Source organism: Cibotium barometz, chromosome 2 (assembly GCF_041138505.1).
Source record: "Cibotium barometz isolate CiBa-2024 chromosome 2, ASM4113850v1, whole genome shotgun sequence".
Classification (NCBI taxonomy): Eukaryota; Viridiplantae; Streptophyta; class Polypodiopsida; order Cyatheales; family Cibotiaceae; genus Cibotium; species Cibotium barometz.
In genome coordinates, this window is record NC_141047.1 from 63878039 (window position 1) to 63886652 (window position 8614).

At 45.8% G+C, this 8614-nt stretch overlaps 1 protein-coding gene across 1 annotated transcript; it reads left to right on the forward strand.

Moving 5' to 3' along the window:
- The first annotated feature begins 3201 nt into the window (after positions 1–3201).
- LOC147641350 (UDP-glycosyltransferase 85A1-like) lies at positions 3202–5113 on the forward strand. The gene is made up of 2 exons (XM_086820717.1): positions 3202–3962; positions 4041–5113. The coding sequence occupies exons 1-2, from the start codon at positions 3314–3316 to the stop codon at positions 4976–4978; spliced, it is 1587 nt and encodes a 528-aa protein (XP_086676843.1). The 5' UTR covers positions 3202–3313; the 3' UTR covers positions 4979–5113.
- Positions 5114–8614: the final 3501 nt, after the last annotated feature.

The following is an 8614-nucleotide window of genomic DNA, read 5'->3' on the forward strand; positions in this document are numbered from 1 at the left end:
GGTGTATATGGCACTGTACATTGGTGTTTTATCCCACGCTCAGCCAGAAATGCATTAAATTCTGAAGACATATACTCCCCCCCTCGATCTGAACGGAGGGTGCCCATCTTACTTTCTGACACATTTTCAGCCATAACCAAAAACTGTTTGAAGCACAAAAACACTTCGGACTTTGCCTTCAAAGGATATACCCATGCATGCCTGGTAAAATCATCAATGAAAGTCACGAAGTAAAGGTAGTTTCCAAATGATGGAGTTTGCATGGGACCACAAACATCACTGTGAACAAGCTGCAATCTGCGTTCAGCTCTCACTGATCCATCTTTGGGAAAGGAAGCACGCTGCATTTTACCCAATATGCAGCCCTCACAAACATGCTTGACAGGTGCCTCAAGCTTAGGCAAAGAAGACACCATTTCAGATTTCTGCAGGCGCAGCAAACTTGCAAAATTCAGATGACCAAAACGTGCATGCCACAGTTTTGCATTTGAAATAGCCTGCGTATCCATAATAGCACATGCTGAATCCTCTACACATTTGCCATCCATATTGAGCTTATACAGCCCTCGACATAGTGAACCAGATGCTACAATGATGTCACCACAAGAGAGATCATGAACAGTACATCTGTCATCCACAAATTTTACAACCAAACCTGTTTTGGCAAATGCGGAGACTGACAGCAGATTCTTTTTGATCCCTGGCACATACAATGCATCAAAAAGTGTAAAGGTGTTGCCATTTGCAACATTCAGCACAATCTGTCCAACTCCTTCAACGGGATAAGAGGAGTTATTGGCACAAGTGACAGTATTCCCTGTGGGAGCAGACTCAAGGAAAGTGAATAAACTGCGCTGCGAGGTGATATGCTTAGTGGCACCACTGTCAAAGTACCATACATCTGAATCTACTGCAGACATACATGTGTCATGCAAAGATGGGTCATAACTGCACTGCGCATTGAATGCCCATTCTGTATCTAGCACAACATTAGCAGATTCATTGTTAGAAGGAGAGGCATCTGCAACAGCCATACCAGCCTCTTTCTTCTTAGCCTCTTTCGCAGCCAGCTTAGGACATGCTTTGATGACATGATCATTTCCCTTACAGTACTTGCAAAATGTCTTCTGTTTGTCACCCTTCTTCTCATCTTTGTCTTCCTTCTTTGGTTGCGCAGCATTTGCAGATTTCTGCTTACTAGAAGAAAAGCCAGCTTTACCTTTCCCGCTTCTCTGACTAGCAACGAAAGCTTGATCTGCGACACGCATAATATTCCTGTTTTGCCTTGACTGGTCTTCTTGCAGCAAAACAGAAACTAACTCCTCAAATGATAAGGCATTGGGATTGCCTTTCATCATCAAGCGAAGAGTGGAAGCAAAACCCTGATAAGAATCTGGTAGACCATTCAAAACAGTCTGCACAAGTGAACTGTCTGACAGGATTTCATCTGCAGAAATGAGCTGCTCTTTGAAATCCTTGATCTTTGTCAAAAAGCTATCCATAGAATCACCTTCGTTCATATGCTCACTCTCCAACTGTTTTCGGAGGTAAGCAACACGAGCCTCATTTCTTGCCTGATACAATGTGGCAAGTACATCCCAAGCATCCTTAGAAGTCCTGCAGGAGCGAATATGTGGGATAATGGTACGTTTGACAGACAGCGCAATCAAGGCATGAGCCTGCGCATCTCTACCATCCCAACGAATCTGCTCTGCTGAAAGTGGTGGTTCTCGTACAGCTGCTACAACACTTGTGCCTGCACCATCATCAACAGTACCTGTTTCTGATGTGTTTGCAGCATTCCCAGCCACAATAGGACGTGCATCAATACCCTGCACAATGTTCCATAATCCCTTTGCTACCAATACATGTCGCATCATATATGCCCACAATGGATAGTTGGTGCCATCCAACTTATCCTCAGCAGCCAACATGCGGAATACATCATTGTTGTCAGCCATGGCCAATGACTGTACTACTAGATGTAAATGCTGTCTGTAAGAGGTAAACCTGTATAAAATCGACCTGTGCTATGTAGCACAGCCCAAAACAGACGAATGGGCACCTGTCCTGCAGATTTTAATCTTGACAGAAAATCTGCACAGTAGGACGATTTTGCCTGCGCAGTACTTGGAATGCAAAAACGGAGGGCGAAATGACTTCAGATCAAAATTCTGAAACGACCAAGCCCTACGGGCTTTCCCACGGCATATACTAACCTGCAGACGCTCGTGAAACCTCGTCGCAATCGGAGGAGATGAAGCGGCAGGTGCCGGTGATGCTGCCCGGGAGGAGGAAGCCTGCTCTGATACCAATTGTTGGAATTAGGGTTGCAGGAATGCACACACAACTTCAAGAAGATGAGGAAGCTTGAGCACAACACAGTAGTGTATTATGAGTGCCAAAAATGAAAGATAACAAGCCCTAGAAGATAATGGGCGTATATACAATGCACGGGGGAAAAAACCTCCTAGTGAGGGAAAAAGTGCCCCGGCGGTCCTAAGTGTGTTCACACACATCACTACTATAATATGGTAACAGTTATGATGACCTCACAGATTTGCTACAGGAGGGTGATGTATTTGCTGTTATTGCCAGTGAGGGAAATAGCGAGGGAGTAGACTACTATCTGATGAGTTGCACTAGGCCAAAGTGCATGCTTGACCAGGATACAGTGGATGATCATGGGTTTTCTTATGATGCCCATAGCATGATTGTGGCAGGCTGGTTCTACCAGCAGATTTGAAAAGATGCAGGGGGGAAGAGAGCTTGAGCTCTTGCAAGCACACACACACACTCACAAACCCTAATAGAGAACACACAAGGTGAGAGGCTGAAAATCTTCTTCTTCTCTACTCAACACTCAACACACCATATACAAGAATAAGAGTACACACAATATGAAAGGTACTCAACCAAATACATACACGGGTTCTCTATAGTGTGAACCCGACTAAATGAGCTGGCGCTATAACTATGCCAGTCTCTAGAGTTCCACCTTTGTTGAAAAATTCTCCTTCTAAGATGCTTTGCCTATGCTTAACTTTGTTAAACTCTTCTAATAAAGATGCTTCAATATCCATCAATGTAGATACAAGTACACTGGTAAGAGTAGTAATAATGTTATTATATTCTTTCTAAGGGAGACTTTTTAAAAGAGCTGCTATAATAACATCTTCCTCAATATGTTTTCCAATTGGGTGATGATGTGCTTAGTCACATTGCTGGCATTAAGAATGCCAAATTGGCATGGCAGGATTTTTGGCACAGACTCAAAAGCTCAAAGATCGATCTTCCCAAATACAATAAAATTATGATCGTACGTTCGTTGAACGAGTCCTTTCCAAGAGGTGGTGTTGGGTTGGAACACGCATGCGTACCGCTTTTTTTTGCAGGAGACGAGCGTCACACTCAACGACAACAACAACGCTCTTTCATGGCGCAGAAGGAGCACCATGAGAGACCTCACGCAGTGGCCATCCCCTTGCCTGCCCAAGGTCATCTCAATCCCCTCATGCGCTTTTGCATGACCTTGGCTTCCAAGGGGTTCATCATCACCTTCGTCAACATCGACCCCATCCACCGGCGCATCCTGCAGTGCAGCACAGCTAGTAGTGATGAGCAGCTGACTAGACAGGACGCTGCTCACGCTTCGGCGCTAGATATTCGCAGAGTGAGCCTCCCCATCGATGGGTTGGACCTGGCCAACGACTTCCGATTGCCTTTTGTCGATTTTCTCACCGCTACCCAAGCGCTCAGCGATCCCATCGAGCGCTTGCTGCAACGCATCTCCAAAGAAGGTCCTCCCGTCACCTGCCTGATCTCGGATGTCTTCATGTCCGGCCCAACGCAGGGGGTGGCGGACAAGCTGGGCATACCCAGGGTGTGTCTCTTCCCGTCAAGCCAGAGTGTGAATCTCTTTTTCTTCTACATCCACACGGGCCTCTTGCCGCTTGAAGAGGGTAAGCAGCGTCGACCTCTTCGCACCAAAATATATTTTATCTCATTGTCATGGGTTCTAATTAGACTAATTTTGGCAGTCATTCGATTAAGCATCCACCGGGACAGGCCGGCGGAGATGTTCTGCGAGGATCTACCTGGGCTGCCGCCCTTGCGCAACCGAGACATGCCGCCTTTTAAGCATATTGTGGAAGAGAGTGACCGCTTGATTCCGCTCATTGTGCGTCAATGCCAGATAGCCTACCAGAGCTCCCACTCCATCGTCGTCAACTCCTTCGACGAGCTGGAGGCGCCCGCCTTCGAAGCCATGGCCAAGCTGCTGCCGCAGCCTATCTATGGGGTGGGTCCGCTCGTCGAGCACCTGGAGGGTGAGAGCAGCACCAGCCTGTGGAGGGAAGAGGACCACTGGCTGCACTGGCTCGACCAGCAACCACTTCGATCCGTTCTCTACATCTCCTTCGGCAGCATCACCCTCCTCTCCAAGCAGCAATTCGAGGAGGTGCTTGCCGGCCTTGAAGCGAGTGGGCAGAGGTTCCTTTGGGCGTTCCGCCCAGACCTCCTGCAAGACGCCTCTAAAATGCCACCCGAGTTCCTGGAAACCACCAAGAACCGCTCGTGCATCGTCCCTTGGGTCCCCCAGCTTCGCGTGCTCTCCCACCCCTCCGTGGGCGGCTTCCTGACCCATTGTGGTTGGAACTCCACCATCGAAGCCATCTCCTCAGGCGTCCCCATGCTCTGCTGGCCGTACCTCTTCGACCAACAGCTTGACGCCAAGTACGTCGTAGAGGAATGGCGAGTGGGGCTGAGATTTGAAGCCGGATCGGAGGGGGGAAGTTTGGTGGACAGAAGTGAAGTGGAGAGAGTAGTGAGAGCGTTGATGGAAGGCCAAGAAGGCAAGACGCTGTGGAAGAGCGCCTCCAAGCTGAGCGAAGCTGCAAGCTGCAGCCGACAACCTGGAGGATTGTCCCACCGAAACATCGAATCTTTCGTTCACGCCTTCTCACCACGTCATGAATGATCGAGAGTTTTGACCTTGATTCCCGTCGGCTAAATATAATATAATAACATTTCGTATATCTCCTAGGTAGGCTAATAACACAAACATCATTTCGTATTTTGATATAATATATTTCGTATTTCGTGTGGCTTAAAACTGTTTTTTAGAAAGGATAATTTTATTATTAATATCGTTTAGTTACAAAAAAGATGAAATGTCCCTTGTGATCAATAGGCTAAGTGCTGATGAGTAATTGCTTGTTAGAGTCTAGTAGCTTCGACTTAAAGGGGCCAGTGATAATTTTTAATTTAGCTACAAACACCTCTTCCTTCTATTCGGCGTGTTGCATATGAGGGCACCATCAAAAGACAAGTTGATTTCGGGCTAGCCGGTTCTGTTTGCAGGACTGTGTATCTGATCCAAGGCCAAATACTGGCTAATGCTTGATTAAGCATTGTGACGTCCCCAAGCAGCGCGTGCTTCCAGGTAAATTGATGCTGTGTGTCCCTATTGTCCAGCCACTTCCTTGTTCCTCTCCATAGAGCTTGAGCTATTGGGCATGCCCAGAAGATGTGAAAAGGGTCCTCCCTATGGGTGTTACAGAAAGGGCACATCGGTGAGATTGGGGACCAGCTAGTGAGTATGTCTCTTGTAGGGAGCTTGAGATACAGGAGCCTCCAAAGAAAAACATTAACCCACAGAGACGGCGTCGTATAGACCATATTGCCACTGTACGTCGGACCTAGTTTCCGATGGAACTTGGAGGTTTCCATTGATGAGCAAGACTTCCAAAAACCAGTGCGTCTTGGGCATGTATGGATCAGCTCCTTTCAACTCAGGAAGTAGCTTACCCTTGTTGGTGGCCCAATTGGCAAGCCAGTTGTCAACTTTTAGGCACAATGGAGTTGGCCAGGGAAACAGGAGCACCTCTGCAGCGGCTTGTAGGGCAGCAGGAGCGGGAGGAGCAAGGCCAAGCCGACGAACAATAAAGTCCCATTCCATCCATTGGGCAATTATATTATTCCATATATCATTCCACGTCTGCACTCCCTTTCTGTGAAGTTTTCGAGCTTGGTTGACATCCCCCAATGCTTGTGGCTTGCCATTTTCCATGTTGCACACTGACCACCAAATGCTCTTGCCCAATGCCCTGTCGCCAAAGAGTAAGAGGCCGTTGGCCTTTCCACTGTAGAGACTAGTGAAGAGCTCATGCCGCCCAGCCACCAGTCCATTCACTGGAGTTGATTGTTTGACTGTACACTTGCCTCTTAAAGCGATCCTATGTTTCCAAAGAGAAGTTTGGCCATCGCCCAGGAAGGCCTGAGGCGTTTTGAATAAAATATCTAGTGATTACATCCCCATGGGGCGCATTATTTCAATCCTTTGTAGCCATTTGAGTGTGAGGCATTAGCAATTTTTTGGACCCAAAGAGGGCCTCTTGGATTAACTTTTGATTAGGAATGGACCAATAAGAAGAGGGCTGAGTGCACATTTTTGACTTCTTTGATCCTAGGGGGCCTAGGCTTTGGTTTGCTAATGGGGCCTAATTACTACTCTTGTCCCCCTACCTCTTGGGCCCAAACTTAGAGGTCCCCCCACCTAGAATCGCGCAGATGAAAAACCCTAAAAATAAAAAAAATTTATTTTTTCCCAAAAGTGTGTTTCCCTCTCAAACTTCCCCCCAACATACTCTAGGTTTGGAAAGCTCATTTTTCTTTCTCTTCTAAGCTCTCCATTGCTGCAGAAACTCCATACCTCTCAAGCTCTCCCTCCTTGTCAAGCTCCCTCTCCCTCTTTCTTTTTCTAAGCTCTCCATTGCTACTCCATCCCTCTCAAGCTCCCTCCCTCTCAATTTTCCTCTCTCTCTCTCTCTCTCAAGCTCTCTCCCTCTCTCTCTCTCAAGCTCTCTCCCTCTCCATTGTTGTAGAAACTCTATCCCTCTTTAGTCTACTGTAGGTTGAGGAAGCCTATTCTCAAACTCTAACCCTCTTTTAAGCTTTCCATTGCTACACTGAAAACCCTGAACTTTCTCTCCTCTCCAGTCTTCTGTTGTTGTAAAACAAGCTTTTATTTTTCCTTCTTCTCTTTTCTTACCACCATGGCCTCTTCCAGCAATGTGAGAAGACCTAGGGAGAAGGTGGAAGAGCTTGTGTTGCATAACACAAGAGATGAGAAATGGAGTTTGGGCCAGGGATTTCACTGACATAAACGAGAACATGTGAACATGTTAATAACATATGTTAATAACACAAAAAATCTTGTGATCACATGTTATATTCACAAAGCTTTCACAAGGGCCTAAAAAAATTATCTTTGTCGGGCATAAAAAATCTTCTTAGGTGGCCACTGACCTGCTATTATGTGAAGATGGTAACATGAGAACATGTGAATAGCTTATTCCCAAGTGTAGCCAAGCTTTTAAGGGGTTCCCAAATGGCAAGTGACCTGTTATTTTGTGAATGGTAACATGAGAACATGTGAATAACTTGTTCACATGTGTTATTATCATAAAAAATCTTGTGATCACATGAATATTAAATCCCTGGTTTGGGCTCCAACAAGATTCAGGGTTGGGGCTTGGGTCTACATGCAGCCAAGCTCTAAGGGACCACATCGAGTGCGTCAGCTGGGGAATATGGTACATCATTGGAAGGGGCGGCTACAAGGCTTCAAGCATACTAAGAAGGAAGGACTGGTTGCCATAATGCAACATGTGTATACCCTTGGAGACCTGTACATTCAAGGCCAACGAGCAAGGTTTCCTTCAAATTGTCAATGTAACATAAACACAGCTTTAACAACATGCTAATATTGGATTTTTTTTTTAAATTTTCTTATGATTCTCCATTTTCTTATGTCTCTCTGCATATATTTTTCCCTCTAATTATGTTGAGGAGCAACCACTCCAAAGCCTCATTTTCTTATGTCTCTCTACAGATATTTTCCCCTCTAATTATGTTGAGGAACAACCACTCCAAAGCCTCATTGGAGTTTTCTATGCTATGCATGCATCCATTGGAGAGGCAATGTTTGTATCTCAAAGCCCAAGTGATCTTGTACTACAAAACAATATCTTTTTCTTCTCTCACTCATATTTTGTAGATAAACAAACAGGGTTTATTTGGCAAGCTAGAAGAGATCCCCAAGTTGAACCCCCCTCTTAACAATCCCGAATGGCCTAAACCTGATGCTTGGACCATGTTATGCTTAAAGTTTAAGATGGTAAGTGATATCAAGACATCACTCAAGTTTTCAAGGCATCTAGGTTGGTAGGGCTAAATTGGTTTTGTCCTTTACATGTTTTTGTGCACATGTTCAATTCCATGCCAATGCACCAAACAAAAATAATGTATACTTGTAAGGAGGTACGGTCTGACCTCATTCAAGGATTACTAGGAGAGGGTTGGGAGGTTAATGAGGGGTCACATCAAGGTGATGTGTACAAGTGCAATGTAGTAGATTCTACAGTGTCTTTCAGGTTCTTGAAGGCACGCTCTATTTTGTACATGCGTCTGCACTACCAAAGATGGATGTAAAAGCACGGGACATGGATCCCACTTCAAGCCTCAGAAGAAGAAATTATGCCTATTGAGGTAGCTGTGATGATGCAAAATGGATGGATTGAGTGAGTGGCAGGAAGCAAGCTTGCATTGGAGC